The sequence below is a fragment of the Zeus faber genome (assembly GCF_960531495.2).
Source record: "Zeus faber genome assembly, chromosome: 1".
In the NCBI taxonomy this organism is placed as follows: Eukaryota; Metazoa; Chordata; class Actinopteri; order Zeiformes; family Zeidae; genus Zeus; species Zeus faber.
In genome coordinates this window covers 43,360,109-43,381,701 of record NC_137193.1, presented here as the reverse complement: position 1 = coordinate 43,381,701, position 21,593 = coordinate 43,360,109, and the positions used below count along the sequence as shown (strand labels likewise).

Genomic DNA, 21,593 nt, shown 5'->3' with positions numbered 1-21,593 from the left:
TGTGACAAATAAACATCTTGAATCTTGTGAGGCCCCAGCTCCAGACCGGCACTGGTGGTGTTAACTGATGAGGTTCCAGCTCCAGACCGGCACTGGTGGTGTTAACTGATGAGGTTCCAGCTCCAGACCGGCACTGGTGGTGTTAACTGATGAGGTTCCAGCTCCAGACCGGCACTGGTGGTGTTAACTGATGAGGTTCCAGCTCCAGACGGGGTCTCCCCACCTCTCCCCCCTCCAGGGCTCGATGTGACTGAAGGGGTTGCCCTCTGTCCCACTCTCAGCGGCGCGCTGTGTTTGCTGGCCCGGCGGACTGTGTGAAGGGGAACCCGGGACGAAGCAGCTCGATCCAAGACAAGCCATGGGAAACAGAGACGACGAATATGATTTCCTTTTCAAAGGTATGAGGAAGATCGAGACATTTATTTTGAATTTCAATTCCCGTGCGATACGAGCTAGCTTAGCCTGCAAGCCCAGTTAGCCCGCACCACTGTCAGCTGAGGGGGGTAAAACTCTGAACAGCTCAGCGACTGTTTCAACAGCAAGTTTAGTCTTGCTTTTAATACCCATGTATCATCTTAAGTACGTGCTGTTATTATTTCCCTTTGTATTGCTTTTTTGCTCGCTAAACCCCTCAAAACACAAGGAATATGACGTGACGAGCTCAACTAGAACTAAACTGGTGAAATATAAGAATGCAGCTTTTATATCAATACGATCATATTTAAAAATCCTTTACGGAAGCTGTTATCCCACGACACAACTTCAAAATAATAATAAACATCTTCCAATGTTAATGTCAATCTAACAAACGTCGAGAATAATTCCAGTACCTGTCACGATTATTACTCGATCGCCTGGTAATCGCGATTATTCGACTTAAATCGCAATTGCCGATCATTTTACGTACTTGTTAATTATCCAAACCTATGTTTACATCCAATTATGGGTGAATTTTTATCCGATTTTAAGCAAATGTCACAATAAATATAACGTTTTCGTCCCCAACTTGTAATTTTCCAGCATTGTTTTGTCTTCCCATGGCCGATGTGTATTATTACACTACTGTAGTGGCATAACATGGAATTTTTTTTTTTTTAATTCAATTGTTAGTCCAAAATATTGATATGACAATACTCATCGACTTAAATTCCATGAGCGTGACAGCCATAGATTTGATGAAGAAATACACGATATAAAGTATTTAGACTATGTAGTGATTCAATTGGTGGCACAGAATGTCTTGCTGGGACGGTCGTAAGCAATAGGAAGACAGACCTTGAGAAACTGTTGAGTAACATTTCCCAATCAGCAGGTTGTAGTTGCAGCTTCCTAGTGGACGACTCCCTCTTGAATTACATGTTTTTCTGAACCGGCCCGAAGCGGCAGGTCCGGTCAGATCCATGACACGTTATACTTAAAGTGTGCTCCTACATCTTCAACCCAACTGAGTGACCTTGCGGATTTCCCTTAATTGTCAATGTAAATGCACAGAGTTAACTGAAAAATGATCACTTCTTATATAGTGCGGTGAAAAGGTATTTGCCCCCTTCCTGACTCCTTTTATTATTGCATATTTGTCACATCTAATGGTTTCAGATCTTTGCAGACAAAATGTCAAATTAGATGGAACCATAGTAAACACAAAACATAAATGAGGAGTTTGTGCCGGAAAATCACGACCAATGTGTCTGAATGAAAGCAGTCTGGTAAAGAAGAGTGCGGCTAAAATTGCTCCACATCGACATGAAAGACTGACTGCTGCTTAAGGTGGTGTAGCCAGGTATTCAGTTTAAGGGGATAATTACTTTTTTCACATTGTCGATATGGGTGTTTGATACCTTTTTTCCATTTTTCCATTAAATAAAATAAACAATAGTTCAGAAGTGTTTTGTGTTTACTCGGGTTCCCCAAATACCTTTTCACTTTTTCATTCTTGAGCAAGACAGCTATGGTTTGATTATTAACTCAAACTACTTCATCTCTTTGTGGTTGTGCTTGTTAGTTGTACTAATAGGGGACTCCGGCGTGGGGAAGAGCAACCTGCTGTCGCGTTTCACAAGAAATGAGTTCAACCTGGAGAGTAAGAGCACCATCGGCGTGGAGTTTGCGACGCGCAGCATCCAGGTGGATGGCAAGACGATAAAGGCACAGATCTGGGACACGGCCGGACAGGAGCGCTACAGAGCCATTACTTCAGCGTTAGTTTCTGTTTTCTTTTTACATTTAAATGCCCCCAAGAGTTTTATTGAGGTTGAAAAAAAAATTGATAGGCAGGTTATATAGAGTTAGATCATCAAGGCATGTTGCTGTATATTTTTTATTGAATATTAAAAATAAATAAAGTCCGTCAGTTAACATGTTAAATAGAAATTACGACTATTACTACTTGAAATCAAATAATTTCCGTTCGTGAACAATAAGTAACAAGTGCAGCCGCTTTATTTAACATTTCACTAAAATAACATTTTGATCAAAAAGAAAATAAAAATGGCAAGTAGGTCTAAATAAATAATTAAGTTTGTGGTGTCCATGTTCGTCGGGACATCCCGTCGACACATTTTACACAATGAATATTTACCGTCTGCTTTGGGTCGAAACTTTGATATACAAAAAAAGGCCAAACTATGGATGTACGTGTCCCAACGATACATCATCTTTCTGCTTCTCCTCAGAGTTGTGGACGCTGCAGCTCCGTGTGTACTGTGTTTACACGTGCAACCTGTCCACGAGGGAGGGGGCGTGGCTTAGTTCTATATCAACAAACGTGATTGGTCAGAGGTGAAGCTTTCAGATCAGCTTTAGATCGTCCAAACTGATTGGCTTCCCGTTGCAACTTGCCGAGCGCGGAAATGGACATAACTGCACTAACCCAGTACTAATTCAGATTGTGCTTGGAGGGAATTATTTTCACCAGACATTATGACTGGAGAGATTTAAATATGTCGGGCTTCAACAGATTTTCCCGGTCAAAAACCGGCAATTAACGGAAACTCTGAATAAGATATACTTATTCTTCAAATGTCTAAACCCAAAAAAACAGTTTCCTGTTATGAACTGCTGGGGTTGTTTACACGGCTATACACCGATCAGCGACAACATTTAAACCACTGACAGATGAAGTGAATAACGTTGATCATCTCGTTACAATGATACTTGTCAAGGGGTGGGATATATTAGGCAGAAAGTGAACAGTCAGTTCTGGAAGTTGATGTGTTGGAAGCACAAAAAATGGGCAAGCGTATGAATCTGAGCGACTTTCACAAGGGCCAAATTATGATGGTTAGACGTCTGGGTCAGAACATCTCCAAAATGGCAGGTTTTATAGGGTGTTCCCAGAAAGCGAAAGCACCTACAGTGAGCATGTGAGCGTCAGAACTGTACTGTGGAGCAATGGAAGAAGGTAGCCTGGTCTGATGAATCACGTGTTGATGGCCGGGCGTGTGCATTGTTTACCTGAGGAAGAGATAGCACCAGGATGCACTATGAGAAGAAGGCAAGCCTGTGGAAGCAGTCTGATGCTCTGGGTAATGTTCTGCTGGGAAACCTTGAGTCCTGGCATTCATGTGGATCTTACTTTGACACGTACCACCTACCTAAACATTGTTGCAGACCAAGTACAACCCTTCATGGCAACGGTATTCCCTGATGGCAGTGGCCTCTTTCAGCAGGATAATGTGCCCTGCCACACTGCTAAAATTGTTCAGGAATGGTTTGAGGAACGTGACAAAGAGTTCAAGGTGTTGACTTGGCCTCCAAATTCCCCAGATCGTAACCTGATCAAGCATCTGTGCGATGTGCTAGAACAACAAGCCCGATCCATGGAGGCCCTACCTCGCAACTTACAGGACTACTGTTAGGGTCACACCGCAGGCGAGGGCTTCTGTGCACCTGGAGTTTGTGGGCGTGTCAGCTCAAAATTTACTGTGAAACCTGCTCAACTTTCTTTGTTGCTGTGACGCTGTCAGCTCCTCGCCGGTCTGTTTTGGTGGCACAAGGGGGACCTACACAATATTTGTGGTGGTTTTAATGTTGTGGCTGATCGGTGTACATATTCAAGGAAGCTAAGGAATTTACATTTTGGTCCATTTTCTCCCCAGGTATTACCGGGGGGCGGTGGGGGCTCTCCTGGTCTACGACATCGCCAAGCACCTGACGTACGAGAACGTGGAGCGGTGGCTGAAGGAGCTGAGGGACCACGCCGACAACAACATCGTCATCATGCTAGTGGGCAACAAGAGCGACCTGCGCCACCTCAGGGCCGTGCCCACTGACGAGGCCAGGGCCTTCGCAGGTAACACCACTGGTGGCTGCATTAGACAGTGATATACTACGCTGTTATACGATATAATAAATAAAACATCTAGTACAGTATAACGTAAGTCTTAACTAACCTTGGCTATTAGTTTGTTTGCGATTAGATAACACTTGATAAGTCCCCATCGGGAAATTCAGATGTTACAGCAGCAAAAAACAATGCAAGTCAAGAAAGGGATGAGAAAATGAAATAAAAATAACTATAGTGAAATGTAAAAATGAATGTTGAAATTGCACATGGGCAGACTTCAACATTTTTGTAAAATGTAAAACTCAAGTGTATTTATTTCTAATAACACTATAATACAACACACAATACATAATGTATATCCACCGATCAGCCACAACATTAAAACCACTTGACAGGTGAAGTGAATAACATTGATCAGCTCATTCCAATGGCATTGGTCAAGGGGTGGGATATATTAGGCAGCAGGTGAACAGTCAGTTCTTGAAGTTGATGTGTTAGATACAAGAAAGCGTAAGGATCTGAGCGACTTTGACAAGGGCCAAATTGTGATGGCTATACGACTGGGTCAGAACATCTCCAAAAAGGCGGACCTTGTGCGGTGTTCCTGGTATGCAGTGGTTAGTACCTACCTAAAGCGGTCCAAGGAAGGACAATCGGTGAACCGGTGACAGGGTCATGGACGCCAATGCTCATTGATGCGAGGTCCAGCCCATCTGGTCTGATCCCACAGAAGAGATACTGTTGCACAAATTGCTGAAAAAGTTAATGCTGGCTATGATTCAAGAGGTTTATTTGAAAGGTGTCAACACCCAGTTCATCGCAGCTTGCTGTGTATGGAGCTGCCTAGCCACAGACAGGTCAGGGTACCCATGCTGACCCCTGTCCACCACAGAAAGCGCCTACAGTGGGTACATGAGTATCTGAACTTGACCATGGAACAATGGTGGCCAGGTCTGAATCACGTTTTCTTCTACATCATGTGGATGGCCGGGTATGTGGTGCCGCGTTAATGCACCCTGCCACACTGCAAAATATGTTCAGGAATGGTTTGAGAAACATGACAAAGAGTTCAAGGCGTTGACTTGGCCTCCAAATTCCCAGATCTCAATCCGATGGAGCATCTGTGGGATGTGCTGGAACAACAAGGCTGATCCATGGAGGCCCCACCTCATAACTTACAGGACTTAAAGGATCTGCTGCTAATGTCTTGGTGCCAGACACCACAGGACACCTTCAGAGGTCTTGTGGAGTCCCTGCCTCAACGGGTCAGAGCTGTTTTGACAGCGGGAGGAGGACCTACACAATATTAGGCAGGTGGTTTTAATGTTGTGTGCTCTCTCTCTCTCTCTCTCTCTCTCTCTCTCTCTCTCTCGAGCTGCAGTACATAGCCATTAGCAAAATGTTGTTTTCGATCCATAGTATGCTGTGTATTTTATATATTGTGTGTGTGCACTTTATCCTTTTATTTTGTATTTTTTTCTGTCGTGACAAAGGAATTCTCTCCTCGGGACAAAGTACTACACTATTATCTTACAGGAACATAGAAACGAATCTGTGTCAATCTACCATTATTCATTCATGTATCTTTGTCTGTTTCAGAGAAGAACATTCTTTCATTCATTGAGACGTCGGCGCTGGATTCCACAAATGTAGAAGAAACGTTTAAGAATATTTTAACAGGTAGGAAAAGGGATAAAACAAAGCTTAAATGTCAAGACAGTTGTAGGTATTACCTGTATTATGAATAAAAATGAAACACTCTTCAAATCACAATCTCTATCATGGCAAGACAGGTGTGAACCTGCCTAGGTAATTTGGCCCTTCCTCAACAAGCAACAAGTAAACCCCCATCCACACCCTTGTCATGACATGTTTTCCATCTGCTCTGGGGTTTTCCCCACCTTGTCCACCCTACAATAAAAATGTGCTTTTCAATGCCATCGCCTGTGCCAGAGGGCCTTGGAACGCCAGTTGGCAACCATTTTAAATGTTTAACGTCCTAATTATGAGTAGCTATAAACAAACTATATTTGACAATTGCATTTGCGGACAGTACGAGAAGAAAGTAAAGAGTTGGGAGTACAGGTTTTCTGATCAACCATTTGAGAACATTTCAAAGCCTGGTCCTTATAAGTTCCAGGTCTATTTCCAGTTGATCAAAACCCAGTGTACATAGTAAAAAATAAATCTTTTCTTCCAGAGATCTACCGCATCGTGTCTCAGAAGCAGATCGCCGATAGATCTGCACACGACGAGTCTCCGGGAAACAACGTTGTGGACATCTGTGTCCCACCCACTACTGATGGACAGAAGGGCAACAAGCTGCAGTGCTGCCAAAGCCTGTGACCGTGCCCCCACTCCTTTTCCATCCCCTCTTCTCCTTCCTCCTCCTCAACAACACTTGCCCTGAACTCAAATCTCATCACCCACATTTGTTACACTCACACCGCTCATGGCCAATTTCCTCCCTACTTTATTTTTCTTGCTTGTACAGTACTTTTCTTTTTTGTTGCATTTGAACTCACTGCTGTTTTGCCATGAAGGGGAAAAAAAAAGATCCAATTTTGTATTTCATTCGGTTGGCCAAGTTAAGTAATTTAATCGAGTCGATCTGAAAAGCTCCTGCAATGTAGGAACGGGTCAGGTGCTCTTTGAAATGGGGTCCTGTACTGGGGATACTAGAGCATTTCACTGGTTACCTCCAGTTGGTGCTGTGTAAATAAAACACTGGCAGATTCACTCCACCTGATGTGGCAGCTTTATTATTACTATGTACTACTGTTACTTCCTGCAACAAATAAGTTATACAAAATTTGTGTTTAAGATGTATTTGGCTTAAATTGTATCAATTTAAATATAAGCACATGAATAACTATAATAAACTCCTAGACAAAAGTAGTTATACTGCAAATTAGCTAGGATGCTGTGTTTCACAGTTAAAGATAATATTAAATGTTTTTCAGCTTAGCATTGAACAAGGGCTCCTTCTGGGCAGTTTAAAGTTTCCTTTTGAGACAGTTATTTACTGTACAATGCTGACAATTGTCACTCCTGAATTTGATTTTAAATACCATAAGATGGTATTCATAATCAGACATTTGGCTCTAAGCTCTAAGTTGACTCTAAGTTGAGTTCTTCTCAACTTAGAGCCATTACGCAAGAAAACAAATGACACATTTAATGTTGACCATACTTAAGCTTGTTTTTTTATTTTTTTTATTTGCTGTGCAAACTTGTCTTGGCTGATTTGCAACTACCAATGCCTTAGTGAAGACACCTTTTTAAATTCCACTGCACATCATAAACAGTACTCAAATGTGAATAATGAACTGCGAACATAAATTACAAATGATGCACATCAATATTCAGCTAAAAAAACCCCATGTAAAACACAAAGAAATACCAAGTGTCCATTACCTGTGTGAAAAAAACAGTTTGAAATCACTTTCTGGATTTAAAGTACAAGGAAGTTTAATAAACAATTTCTATTACAATACAGTCAAAGTGCCACATGATGCTTAAAACAATGACTAATGCTTCTTTGGAGAGAAGAGGACCTGCAGTATTAACACTGTAGAGTAAGCAGGTCTGGTGCATCGTTGCATATATTTTAAACGACTTACAAACATCTATGCAGATGGCTCCTCTAGACCTCAACCCGTGTGAGTGGCATCTGTTGCATGGTCCGTATTATACAATCTGTCCATTACCATCCAATGGCTTTTTTTTTTTTTCGGTCAAACTAATAGCACATTAATATTGTATTGTCACAATGCAGTGTCGTATTCTGTCACCAGCCAATTATAAATAAAGGTAAAAACAAAGCTAGTCAAAAGATTGATTAGAACAATGCAGATTCTTGTCTTTTGAGTTGATCTCAGGACAACACAGCGGGAAAAACAAACCAATAGGAACTAATAAAGCCAGACTAGTTTTCTGTTGTGTGTAGACAAGTAACAGAAGAGGAATGGAAGCAGATACAACAAATGCTTCCCTAGTCGCAGTGGCCGATGGAGCTAAGCTTTAACCGGGCGCACGCCGAAATGAATCCCAAGCCGATGGGCATACGCCAGTGCCACTAATTGTTAAATGGGTGTGGACTGGTTGATAAGATTTCATTAATTTCTTGCAGCAACTTGTGATGCACTCCGTCTCTACACAGAAGATAATTACTGACTTCCAATGTTAAATTGATATTGATACTATTGCAAAATCTTCGTCTGACTAATGTAAAAAAAGACAAATCTATAATGAAAAGGGATGATTTCAGAGAAATAATCAACATGTATAAGCAAGAAGGGAAAATACATCTCTGTTCACGGTTTACCAACAGCTGGCATATCTAGTAATACAAAAGGTCCCATTTCTATTGAATTTACCTTTTAAATGGGAGTCTTATCTACAAATTAGATCAAGCATGATTAACAAAAAAATTTAGCAAGCATGATTGCTATAAGACGACAAAATCCAAAAAAAAACAAAAAAAAAAACACATTGAGGAGAGTGTGCATAAATTTGGCCTCTCTGCATCACAGGTGAGAGTTCCCATGGAATCACCAGTTCACATTGAGTTAATGATCAATGCATATACGAATGGAACAATGCATTAGTTATGACATCAAGCGGGAAGCTACAATGGACAGCATAAAAGGAAGAACTAAAATTAAGTGAAAACCCAACGGCAGTCACAAATAGAAGTGCGACCTCCATAACACTGGAGACAAAACTAACTAACGCCTACATCACAATGGGGGATTAGTTCATTAGAAATTGGAAATAGCACCAAAAAGCAGCAAAAATCCACTTGCCCTTAAGAAACACCCAAAAATATCAAAATGAAGAGGGAAACCCTTACATAAGAAACAATTATTAAAGCCTCCAAATACACACTTCTACGTTCTATAGGCTTCAATAGATAACTTGTTTCTCAAATTACACAGTGACTTCCCTCTTCAGTTTTTAGAAATAATATTCCAACAAAGACTAGATTGATAAAAGCTGTAAGATGGAATCAGACAGCTGGCTTCGATTAATCACCACAGACATTACAAGTAACCAGATTGAAAATATATCGGCAATGCCTGCTTCAAATTGAAGTTGACAGACTTTTATAAATTCATTTGCCTCAAATATTTATGTGATCTGAGACGCCACACACACACACACACACACACACACACACACACACACACACACACACACACACACACACACACACACACACACACACACACACACACACACACACACACACACACACACACACACACGTTTCTATCAACATACTTACACAGTTCTGCTATTTAAGTGCTTAGAATACAAGGAGCTCCAAGACGATTCTGATAACACCAGTTCAGAGGGAATTTCAAATCTGCTCCCTCTCCAACACACCCTTACAATCCCTTAAAAAGGGTAAATAAAGGAGGTCTGGAGAACATGACTGTAAAACCTGTTGTGAGCAGTCTCTTCACAGACTAGGGACCACGACGTCCACAGTGTTTCATTGCACAATCTCTGGTTTATAAAATGTCACAACATTGTCTCTTCTTGGATTAAGGGGGGTTTCGTTCCAATTTGTTTTTAAAACAAAGAAAAAGTGGATCAATGAATAGATTCTAAGGCTACACTTGCACCCAAGGTCTGATTAAAAAAAATAATCTTTTGGGCTGCATAACATTGACATTATGTCCTTTGTTACACTCAGTCAGCTTATGACACACGTCTGCTTAAAACCATGTATATGAGGTTGGCTTGGACACTAAAGCTGGGGACAGAAGTCAAAAGTGGAGCCAAGTTTACTCAAAATGCTTCTTTTGATCAAAAAGGCAGGCTCCAAAAGGCAGGGCTGGAGAGGCAGAAAACAGGTTTCAGATTCTGGTATTTACTCACCAGAATCCAGTGGGTAGAAATACTGAAGAAGATGCACAGACATATTTTTGTTTCACCGGGCAATGTCTATGATGTTGTCATATTGTGTGTGTGTGTGGGGGGGGGGGAATCAGAATTACATCACATCAAAGTGGTGTGTAAATGTAGCTTTAGCTTAAGAAACTCAAGAACTGTTAAGTTATTATTTTGAAAGTCTTTAGCCCTCAGATTGGATGTTAGCAAGCGACTGGAGAAACAGATCAATGCTTTAAATGTCTAGTTTTTTTTCCCCTTCATCGATTTGTAGTGAAAGGTCAGGTGAATATGCAAAAAACACAAAGCAATTTAAATATACTAGAGCATTGCCGCAAAACAATTGATGCGGCGATGATTCTCGGGAACATTGAAATGAAAGAGGATCATGATGATTGGAGTTGACACTCCACCAATTGTTCAAGGGTTTGGTGGACCTATTTATTGAGCCCGCGGACGGCGACCATGTGCCATTCTATTAATTTGCATTCCTGCATCAGCTCAATAAACAGCTCAGTTATACACCAGGAAGTCGCACTGCGTTGTCCCTGGACAAGCTGGTGTTTGTCAATAGGTAAGAAATGACGCATGTCAAAAAAATAAGTGCTCATGGGAGATGGGAGCTTGGGGAGATGAATAAAAATCGGTATATCCATTATAGTCTATCAAGGATTCATGTTTTGTCAAAAATTAGGCCTTGGAGGTTAATAATACCAGCTGCTTTCTCCGTGGTGTGACCTCATACTATGCTCTCATCCGCAGACTTCTTCATCAGTTTGGTTGATAACAAGGAATGCTGCGTGGAGTGGGAGCCCTTGGTGTCGGGAATGAGCAGCCGCACCTTCTGGTTCGTTCGTCTCCATTCGGAGTAAAGCTGACAGTGGTAGCGGAAAGACACCTGAGGGAGGGGGAGGGGATCTTGGTTAGGACTAGGATGAGGAAATGGAAAAGATAAGACTTAATTCATCCCTGGGGGGGGGTATTCAGGAGTTAAGTCTTGAACAAAGTCCCACAAAGACATTTTAAGCGGGTTAACTGCAAACAGGCAAGTACCAAGTCCACAAATGCAAATTAAAAGCAGGGCATGAAGGGTCTGTATATACCGATGGTCCAATAGTGTGTAGCAGTGTGAGTTGACCAGGAGATCTTATTAAAGGAAAACAACAGAATAGTAAATATAAAGAACTACATTACTATTTATACAGCACTGTCGCAACATACATGAATAAATAAATAATGTGACACTGATATATGATGGTGAGACATCATACATCAGCCTCTGAGAGTACAGCTCTATTCGAACACGCACCATAGTGAGTTTGTTTGAAAGAGGAGGAGGCATTTAAGAATGGCAATAGGGAGGAGAATAACATGGAAAAATCACACCTGAGTCTGAAGGTGGTAACATAAATTTATATTAGTCCTTCCAAGCTGCACTGGGTAAAGATGAGCGACAGCACGAACTGATGCTGTGTTCCATGAGAACTCGGAAATTAGTAATTGGTGTCGGTAAGAACTAACACAACTAACCTGGACCCTGGGCATTGCTGCCTGGACCCCTAGTAGTAGTAATAATTAGAAAAATCACACACACACACACACACACACACACACACACACACACACACACACACACACACACACACACACACACACACACACACACACACACACACACACACACACACACACACTTTAATCTTCTTGTATTTTTCTGGCTTAAAGTATCTGGAACATGACAACCACAGTACATACAGACATGGTGGTTGAGGTCTCGTTAGAATCGGGACGTTTCAGAAGTCTTGTCATTGGAGTTTGATCAAGGTCGATGTAGATTTGCTTGTAATTTTACCAGAAGTAGAAGAACTTGGTGCAATTTGATTAGTTTCAGGAGCAGGGCACTTTGTGACATCATCATCCAAAGTTATAAAAGTCGAAATTTCGTCTCTCAGTTCACATTCAGCCACTTGTGCCTTGTCGACTGCATAGCGTTTGCTACTGTATGCTGCGTTTAAAGAAACTCAGAGAACTAACTCTTACTGCATTTTACAAACCCCTGAAGACTAAATCGGTCACAGAAGGCCTTTTCGCACTGCAGGAAGTTCTAAGAACCTTTGGAGGAACTGTCCCTTTATTTTGTGTCCGCACTGCATGATACAGGAACGATCGTAATTGTTAAAAAAACGTTCCTGAGGGACATTTAAACTAAACGACACAAGAGGAACATTCAGTGACGGTGGATGAAGGTGGTTGAAGTTCAGGGTGATTGGACAGAACACACGAGGAAAAAAAATCACATCATTTTAAGTAAACATGTCCTTATTTATACACAATTTATTTAAAAACATAAAATCTACATTGAAAAAAAAAATCTATGATCCCTATGGTCCCTCCACCCTGACCTCTTAGTGGACAAGGCAGACTCAGAGCCACCCTCTATCATAACAGGTTTTCCTCGGTGCAGGCCGGCCAAGTCGCATCACCAGTCGGTAAAGGAGACAGAACATCCATCCTTAGAGGTTAGTCACACAACTTGTGCTGCGTGTCACAAAACCGAGAAAACTGTAATACGTACCTAACACAACTAAACTGGACCCTGTGTATTGCTGCCTGTAGCTATATTTATTATTATTATTAGTAGTAGTAGTAGTAGTAGTAGTAGTAGTAGTAGTAGTAGTAGTAGTAGTAGTAGTAGTGTCTTGTGTATGATGTATTTGTTGCTTTTCGTATTTGGGCTCTTCTCCGATTCAAATACTATATTTTAGCCAGGAACAGTGCAGGCCTACTCACCAGTTAAAAATGTATTAAACTTTGTTTCCAGTATTTAAATGCAGCAGTCTCCCATTATCTGTGTGCACGTATTGTTTTATTTCTTCTTCTTACCAGAGTCCACAGGACATAGATGGTGAAGAGGGCGATGGTGAGTGCGATGAGGCCCACGGCCTCCAGGCGGCTCTTCAACTGCAGGTGGTCCTGAGCGCCGCGCAGACACAGCCAGCCCGAGATGGCTGCGAGGGGCGTGATGAAGAGGAAGCACACCATGTCGCAGAACAGCGTCCTCTTCTCGTTACGAGGGCCGGGGTCCCGCAGCCACTGTGGGGGTGGGGGGGGGGGGGGGGGGTGAGATGGAACAACAGAGGAGATAGTAAGGAAAGAAGAAAGACAGGTGTAAATATAGAGACAGTCAAGAGGTGGCGGTGACATTGACAAAAATCAAATCTTAATATTTTTCAAGATGGGTAATATTGATAATGGCCATCACGGTGGAGGCGTTAATTAGAACCTCTGTTACCTCTGTGAGGGGCCGTGGCCGCCGCTCGATGGTGAACTCGGTGTGGCAGAGCTCGCAGTAGCTGGTGTTGGAGGAAGAGAGCCATTTCTCCAGGCAGCTCTTGTGCACAGTGCCCAGCGTGCCCGTGCAGTCGCATGGCGACAGGAGACCCTCACTGTTCCCTCCTTCGTGGCAGATCCGGCAAATAGGGCCGTCACTGAGAGAAACGCAAAACCAGAAGTAGCTCAGGTTCATTTCAACAATATGAGGTCTGGGTGCAAAAATAGTTACAATAGTTTCTACTTAGAGGACAACACCAGTATTTTTTTAAAAACATTTTTACACTCACATCGATTCACAATGAATGAAATAATTAATGATTTTCCCTTATTGATTCAATATTACCACTTATCCTTTGAGAAAAATCACATAACGGACAATTGGGGCTTTGTGTTAATATACGTTGCTTAAATTCACCATATGCACTCTGTACATATTCATATCTAACCTGGACTCACAATCGACAATCAATGTCGATGTCAATCAATGTCATACAAAAATAATTACATCAAATACACCAATTGATAATATTCTCATTATGTAGATGTGGTAGAAAGCACTGTGTCAAAGCCAGGGATCTATCTTTTCAGGAAATACTTAACACAAATTCTCTGGGGGAAAATCAGTCAGACTTTTGCAGTTATAAAAGCCTGATTTACCTCAACTGGCTACACCTAAAATGTGCCATCTCTCCCGCTATACATTTCCAGGGCTCCCTTGAACCTTTCAATGAATTCCTGAATTTGGACATTGTGCCTGACAATATCAGCGTAGCCATACCAGAGTTTCTGTTAGAAAAAAATTGGTGCTGGTCAACGTGTCCTGGAAGATTTCAATTTCTCGGACAAATGGGAGACATTTTGGTCAAATATTATCTGTGTTTATTCAGCTTAAAAACAATTCATAGTCAGGTTATATAGAGAATGACATCATCAAGGCATGTAGATGTACAATATTTTTTATTGTATATCAAAAATAAAATAAGTCCCGTCAGTTGATGCCATTTTAAAAATAAATAATTCAAAATTATGAATATTACTACTTGAAATCAAATAATTTCAGTTTGTGAACAATGAGTTACAAGTGCAGCCGCTTTATTTAACATTTCACTAAAATAACATTTTGATCAAATCAAAAACAAAATAAATATGGCAAGAAGGTAATAAACAATAAAGTTAGTGGTGTTGTCCATCTTCGTCAGGACGTCCTGTCGACATATTTTACACAATGAATATTTATGGCCTGCTTTGGGTCGAAACTTAAATATCTTAAGAGACTCCAAAAAATGGATGTTTGTGTCCCAACGATACATCATTTTCTTGATTCTCCTCACAATTCTAGATGCTCCGTGTGTGCTTACAAGCGCAACCTGTCCACGAGGGAGGGGTCGGGGCTAAGTTCCATATCGACAAACATGATTGGTCAGAGGAAAGTGTTCAGATCAGCTTAACATCGTCCAAACTGATTGGCTTCCCGTTGCAACTTGCCGAGCATGGAAATAAGCAGATCTGCAGACATTTTTTTTTTTATCGAAATGATCCACCCAGCACGAATTCAATTTGTGCTTGGAGGGAATTATTTTCACCGGACATTATGAGCGACAGATTTAAATGTCAGACTTCAACAGATTTTCCCGGTCAGAAACCGGCAATTAACGGATAACGGAAACTCTGAGGCATACCTCTGTGTGCTAAGGGGTTTCAGGACCGTGGACAGCAGGCGTCCATCTTTGGCCGTGACCTGGGTGACGTACTGCGCCTGGCAGCCATCGCCATCCGCCTCATCCACGCTCTTTGACAGGGCGGTGTTGCCAGCACAGTCACAGAGTGAGCCGGGCAGGTGACAACATTCCCCCGTCGTCATAGTTACACCTTGCAGGGAGCGGGGTGGTTCAGGGTGCTGTGGGATAGGGGTGAGGGAGGTTAAGGGGAGTACAAACCCTGTTCCCCCACAGGTAAGGTCCGACTGGCAAGAAGAAGAAGAGAGGCAGAGGATTTAGAAACAGAATGTGTATATATTTATTCATCTGTACAGTATATTCTCCACTATATTTAGACTTACACTCAGGGACCAAGTTGCAGCACAGTTGCTAGTCCCGTCATAGCCCTTTAATTTATCTTGTGTATAGATCACATTTTGTATAGTGATTTGTTGTTTTTAGATTGAAGATTCTTCTTTTTTTTTTTTTTTAATGACACTTGTCTATGTTTGATTATACAATAAACCTAGGCCTCCACAAGGCCTATCCACAAATCTGTTATTTTATTATTTAAAACTACCAATTAATCCTGGTTAATTTCCCTACCGTCTAGCCTTCTAGTTGACTGTACATTGCCAATTTTTTTTTTCTTGTTCACTGATACATCCCCCACCTAAACTGTTTATTTATTTATTTATTTAAACCTACAAGTTTTGAGTCAATTTATAGGTTCATTATTTATGTTTATGGGTCTTGCGTACTTTACCAAATTTCTTCTATTCGTTATTTATTTTTATTTTTTTTATGATTGATTACCCACCGACACAAAGTATCTCCAATCCAATCCAAAATGTATTTAAATGTCGTCCGCTTCTCTCATTCCTCAATAGATGTACTCTCACAGCAGCGGTGCCAACTCACTGTAGATCGACCCATCATGTATTTGGTCATTTGCATTACATATTTTGTATAGATATATTCCAGATAACTTCATATTTTGTATAGATATATTCCAGATAACTTCTTCCCGTGTCAGATATTTAGTGCAGCAGAGCGAGACGGAGCGATAAACAGCTGTGTTCACACCCTTTATCGCGGAACACGAGCAGCAGATGTCAACTAGTGTGACGTTCCTCTACATGTGTGCAAGTGCGATGTGACGCAAACCCACTAAAATAGATATGAAACGTCATAGTTACGTCGGGCATATATTTAAATAACATCTTGGGTCGTAGGTGCATAATTAAATGGCTACAAAGAGATCCACGAACTTACCTGCACAGTGGGTGGAGGTCAGGTCTACGCCATGATCACTTTCATCTACTTCATACCCACATATGGATCAGACTAATGTCTGGAAACAAACACGTGTGTGTGTGTGTGTGTGTGTGTGAGAGAGAGAGAGAAACAATATTACACAAAACACTGGAAGAGCTACTTCGATTCCATTTCAGATAGTTAGGCAGTTAAATAAATACATGTCATTGCACTATGTATGACTATATAAAATGTTAAAGTCCATAATTGTAAATCACAATAATTCCATATATTTTAGTAAACAGACGCAGCTGGTTAATCCGTGCCAGTTCACCACAGCTGTGCTATGAGCTAGCCAGGGAGCTAACGCTAGCCCAGGACGCTCTTCAACCAGAGCAGCTGAAACGCCACAAACGAGGCACTCACCTCGTGTTTTCCTTCGTCGTCATGGTCTTAAATTGTCCGCGAGCGAAAACGAAATGAATTGATCACCGGCTGAGGGTATATTGTTAACGCCCTCGCTGAGCTATGCTATCGGCGGCTAGCTGTGGCGCTCAGCTGATCAGAACAGCGAAGGCTCCGCTTTCCCCGCGACGCGTCGGTGGGGGTTAAAAACACCCCGAGGTCAAAACCCGACATAACACCAGACAGCACTCAAAGGACACGTTCACCCGCTGCAATTGTGGTTTTACTGTGTTGTTTTTAAAGGAAAATTAAACAAAACACGTCACTTTACCTTCTTTTGTATTTTCTTTTGTTCAATTTGTCAGCCAAGTGTCTTGATACATTTTCCATAACCTTTTTTTTTTGTTCATCTATGGCGTTTTGACTAAATAACACGTATGGATATGGAATTTAGAAAATAACACACTTAACAGAAAGACAAAACTTATTTTAAACAATGGAAAAAGACACATTTTCAAGCGGTAGGGTGTTGGTAAAGCAGGGAACATAAAAATAGTTAATATGGTCAAGTGAATAGTGTTTATTGATGTGAAGGCAGAAAACATGTTTCTTATCTAATTCAACTGCCACATTGTGCACATGCACCAGTACAGTATGACTGACTCTCACACTCACACTCTCACACACACACACACACTTCTGCTTTTTAAGTGCTTAGAATACAAGGAGCCCCAAGACGATTCTGATAACACTAGCTCAGAAGGAATTTCAAATCTGCTCCCTCTCAAACACGCCATTTCAATCCCTTAAAAGGGGTAAATAAAGGAGGTCCTACCTGTTGGAGGCATTCAAGCCAACCATGTTCAATTGGTTATTCTGCTCCCAAATTCTAAAACCTAAATTAAGAGGTTTAAATAGCTGGACGTGAACAAGTCCCACATGGAATGCATATTTTATAGTGGAACGGTTTTAAATTGTAAAATGTTTTCTTCCATTCCCTTTCACGGATATGGGATTACATTAACAGCGGGGTGTAATCTAAAAAGTGACAACCAGGACCTTGTTTGAGAGGAAACTACTCTGGAAATGCAAACAGCAGTGTTTTATTATTACTATTATTTTTTTTTTTACAGCAACCAACTTGATGTGTTTTTCCTTAATGCTGTAACGTACAGGGGACACAACCCGCTGAAAACATGAGCAAAATTGAGTTTGCGTTTTTTGGGGGAGGCTTCTGGAAGCCTTGAGCAGTTTGTTTCAGTCTCAAAATGACTACCTAGAACATAACCTTTCAGAAACCAAAAACAAAACTTCTAGGTGACAATTTTTCAAACCAAATGTATGCTTTTGCAAGATCTGGCAAATATCATAGGACAGGCATCTGCGCCATCACCTGCAGATCGACTATGATTGCATCCTAACTTCTTTGGTATTTCTGCATACTCAGTCTGTCAACGATGCATTTATTAAGAAAAAAAAAAAAAAAAGCCATCAAGTCAATTTAAGTTTTTCCTCACTAAGTAAATGCTCACTACAGCTCCCGGCACATTCTATGCCAAACAGGACACATGGCTCAGACAGAACAAGTAAAACGAGGCAAATGAAAGCTCTACACCAAGGCAACACATCGAAGCTTCACACCGTTCCACGCTCAGAGTCCCGTCTCCTTCAGCCTCAGCAAACGAGACGCAGCGTTAGATGAACAAATCCAATCGAGGTTTCACTGTGGCCGCTCATCTCACCAATACAGTTCATTGCAAGTGGAGGAAAAACAGGATCTATACAGGGCTAAATAACACAGCGTTCATGATCTCTCACCGATCCTGAAAGAAACAAAAATGGACCGGGTCACACAATCAGGGTCAGAGTCTCGCCGAAACAAAACAAAACGAGGTAGGCTCACCGAGCGACCAGCCCCAAAATAGCGACTCTGACTCTCTCTGACTATTATGAGGCTGCTATGAGTTAATTTGAGAAGACATAAGGGGGGAAAACAGAGAACATACAAAAATTTTAAAAAGGAATGTAAACCAAGAGTCTTCTGAACACGTGGAGGTTTAGCGAGCAGCAGCACGACACGCAGCAAAGCAGATAATGAGAATAAAGTATCCAGAAGAGAAAAACAGCGAATGTTAATGAGGAGTGTCACAGGCTTGTTGTTTTTTTGGGGGGTGGAGGTGCAGAGGGGTCACTGGCAGCACTGCAGCTTGTTGCCCTTCTGCCCGTCGGTGGTGGGCGGGACGCTGATGTCCACGACGTTGTTTCCCGGGGACTCGTCGTGTGCAGATCTGTCGGCGATCTGCTTCTGTGACACGATGCGGTAGATCTCTGTCAAGAGGAAACAAAAAAAGGGTTATTAGTAATTTCAGATTGAATCTACATATATTTACAATCTAGTGATTGATGGTAGATTGTGCAGCTTAGTATTCCCCACCTGATAAAATGCTCTTGAATGCCTCCTCTACATTAGTGGAGTCCAAAGCTGACGTTTCAATAAATGAGATTGTGTTCTTTTCTGAGGCAGATGAAGACAAAACACGTTTTACTATTTTATACTAAAAATGGTTGACCTAAAAACACACGTCTTGCATTAGACTGTGAAAAATGGTCCCAGTGGCAGTGGTGTTACCTGCGAAGGCCCTGGCCTCGTCAGTGGGCACGGCCCTGAGGTGGCGCAGGTCGCTCTTGTTGCCCACTAGCATGATGACGATGTTGTTGTCGGCGTGGTCCCTCAGCTCCTTCAGCCACCGCTCCACGTTCTCGTACGTCAGGTGCTTGGCGATGTCGTAGACCAGGAGAGCCCCCACCGCCCCCCGGTAATACCTGGAAAACCAGAGAAAATAGACAAAAATGTAACTTCCTTGAGCATATATAGTCATGTAAACAACCCCAGCAGTTCATAACAGGAAACAAATGTGGATTTTTTTGCTTAATACATTTGCTTTGTGGCAGCTTTTCTAAAGGTTTCAATCTGACTTGCTAAATTATATTCACAAACATTGTGAAAGAAATGACAAAAGTAATTGGACCGTTGTGTATACAAATTGACAATAAAATGTCACTACATTAAGCTCAATTTATGTTTTGTCAGTGACTCACAGAAAAATGCAAATATTAGCCCATTGGCCTGGTGAGAAAAATAATGAAAAAACGGCTTGTAATAATTTATTACATTTATTCATGTTAAAATTAATATAATGGGTTTAGATATTTGAAGTTTATCTTATTGCTGCAAACTCTTGGGGGAATTTAAATGTAAAAAGAAAACAGAAACTAACGCTGAAGTAATGGCTCTGTAGCGCTCCTGTCCGGCCGTGTCCCAGATCTGGGCCTTTATCGTCTTGCCATCCACCTGGATGCTGCGCGTCGCAAACTCCACGCCGATGGTGCTCTTACTCTCCAGGTTGAACTCATTTCTTGTGAAACGCGACAGCAGGTTGCTCTTCCCCACGCCGGAGTCCCCTATTAGTACAACTAACAAGCACAACCACAAAGAGATGAAGTAGTTTGAGTTAATAATCAGACCATAGCTTTTTTTTCCCCCTCAACATCATAACATAACAGTTCAAGAGTCTCCCATTAGTACAACTAGAACCATAATGTGCATAACACATTTGTTTAACATAACACCTCATGGTCTCTTTGAAAACACCATAGAGATTTTTGTTGTGAATTTTAGTCACAATTAACAGTGCGATTACTGATTTTGATGGTGTGTTCATTTTTAGTAAGTGGTTTACATCTGCAGTCACAATCCGATGTTGTCTGTCGAACATTCAGATCAATTCACATCAAGGTCAAGAACACACCGATAACTGGATGTCGAGCTCAAGACTGACTATCTGTGCCACCAACTCTACAAAACGCCTTAATAGAAGTTGTAGTTAAGAAGTTAATGTTGTCCTCCGAACTAGCTATTCAATATATATTTATTTAAACCCCTAGGCCTCGAATACAATATATATAAGCCAGGGTAATTGTTGACAGGCTTAGTGCGACGCTAACTAACTCGATGATCTCATCTCCAAGGGGCCACAATGCGTAGTGTTCGCAGCCTGATCAGCCCTTATTAACATGCCATCACTCGGCTGGCTGCGATGCTACATGCTAGGATAGTCAACTTAGCATTACTTAGCCTCCTGTAATTGCTAGTTAACGCCTCTACACCGCGAACAACAACGAGATGCTGAATTGCGTTGAGGTCAGACATTATCAAACCATCGAGTGGGTGGGTTTGTTGTTTCTGTTTACACAGTTAATCGCGTTGACGTGAGGGGCCAGTGGAGCTAACAGCAGAGCTAGCTCCAGCAGGCAGCGGTAAACAGGACCGGCTACGGTTGTCGCCCAACTTCACCCAAACCAGGAATATTCCGTCCGCCTTCAGCGCTCGTCTCACCTTTGAACAGGTAGTCGTATTCGTCGTCCCGGGTTCCCATTTTGTTGGAAGAACCCTGTTTTCCCCTTCTTTCAGCGATTCGCTTTCACACGGACCCCGGAGATCTTCCGTCCCCACCGGTCGCCGCTCGCCAGCAGTCTGCACGAAACTGAAGCTTGACGCATCCTGAGGGACAGCTAATATCGACCAATCACAACTCGACTTCACATTGACTGACGGACGGATCGGCCAATCACACGCTTCCCCCGAATGCTATAGTCCGAAAATCAATAACAAATGTGTTTTTTTGTTTAATACGAACACAAGGGCCACAAAAAAG

General features: G+C 41.8%; 3 protein-coding genes across 4 annotated transcripts; 1 reads left to right on the top strand and 2 right to left on the bottom strand.

Moving 5' to 3' along the window:
• The first annotated feature begins 250 nt into the window (after positions 1-250).
• LOC307235629 (ras-related protein Rab-11B-like) lies at positions 251-10,264 on the top strand. Its single transcript, XM_080007774.1, has 5 exons — positions 251-398; positions 2,003-2,198; positions 4,098-4,291; positions 5,885-5,965; positions 6,486-10,264. The coding sequence occupies exons 1-5, from the start codon at positions 359-361 to the stop codon at positions 6,629-6,631; spliced, it is 657 nt and encodes a 218-aa protein (XP_079863900.1). The 5' UTR covers positions 251-358; the 3' UTR covers positions 6,632-10,264.
• A 189-nt stretch (positions 10,265-10,453) lies between these two features.
• On the bottom strand, positions 10,454-17,037 carry marchf2 (membrane-associated ring finger (C3HC4) 2). 2 transcript variants are annotated; one of them, XM_080007754.1, is made up of 6 exons: positions 16,900-17,037; positions 16,492-16,570; positions 15,199-15,482; positions 13,479-13,674; positions 13,070-13,279; positions 10,454-11,084 (listed from the first exon to the last, which is right to left on the bottom strand). In XM_080007754.1, the coding sequence occupies exons 3-6, from the start codon at positions 15,378-15,380 to the stop codon at positions 10,926-10,928; spliced, it is 747 nt and encodes a 248-aa protein (XP_079863880.1). In that variant the 5' UTR covers positions 15,381-15,482; positions 16,492-16,570; positions 16,900-17,037; the 3' UTR covers positions 10,454-10,925. The 2 variants fall into 2 exon arrangements, with proteins under 2 accessions (XP_079863880.1, XP_079863881.1); XM_080007755.1 differs by having other exon boundaries at positions 15,199-15,416.
• Positions 17,038-17,462: 425 nt separating this feature from the next.
• LOC307232634 (ras-related protein Rab-11B) lies at positions 17,463-21,404 on the bottom strand. The gene is made up of 5 exons (XM_080003735.1): positions 21,275-21,404; positions 20,157-20,352; positions 19,508-19,701; positions 19,313-19,393; positions 17,463-19,206 (listed from the first exon to the last, which is right to left on the bottom strand). Exons 1-5 carry the CDS (start codon positions 21,312-21,314, stop codon positions 19,067-19,069), a joined length of 651 nt encoding a protein of 216 aa, XP_079859861.1. The 5' UTR covers positions 21,315-21,404; the 3' UTR covers positions 17,463-19,066.
• Positions 21,405-21,593: the final 189 nt, after the last annotated feature.

Excerpts from the sequence above, each read along its gene's own strand:
- LOC307235629 (XM_080007774.1), top strand. The coding sequence starts at position 359 with ATGGGAAACAGAGACGACGAATATGATTTCCTTTTCAAAG. Across the intron at positions 2,199-4,097 it reads TACAGAGCCATTACTTCAGC|GTATTACCGGGGGGCGGTGG; the intron begins GTTAGTTTCTGT and ends TTTTCTCCCCAG. Across the intron at positions 5,966-6,485 it reads GTTTAAGAATATTTTAACAG|AGATCTACCGCATCGTGTCT; the intron begins GTAGGAAAAGGG and ends CTTTTCTTCCAG.
- marchf2 (XM_080007754.1), bottom strand. The coding sequence starts at position 15,380 with ATGACGACGGGGGAATGTTGTCACCTGCCCGGCTCACTCTGTGACTGT. Across the intron at positions 13,280-13,478 it reads GGCCACGGCCCCTCACAGAG|TGGCTGCGGGACCCCGGCCC; the intron begins GTAACAGAGGTT and ends CCACCCCCACAG. Across the intron at positions 11,085-13,069 it reads TCTATGTCCTGTGGACTCTG|GTGTCTTTCCGCTACCACTG; the intron begins GTAAGAAGAAGA and ends CCCCTCCCTCAG.
- LOC307232634 (XM_080003735.1), bottom strand. The coding sequence starts at position 21,314 with ATGGGAACCCGGGACGACGAATACGACTACCTGTTCAAAG. Across the intron at positions 19,394-19,507 it reads CGAGGCCAGGGCCTTCGCAG|AAAAGAACACAATCTCATTT; the intron begins GTAACACCACTG and ends CATCTGCCTCAG. Across the intron at positions 19,207-19,312 it reads ATTCAAGAGCATTTTATCAG|AGATCTACCGCATCGTGTCA; the intron begins GTGGGGAATACT and ends TCCTCTTGACAG.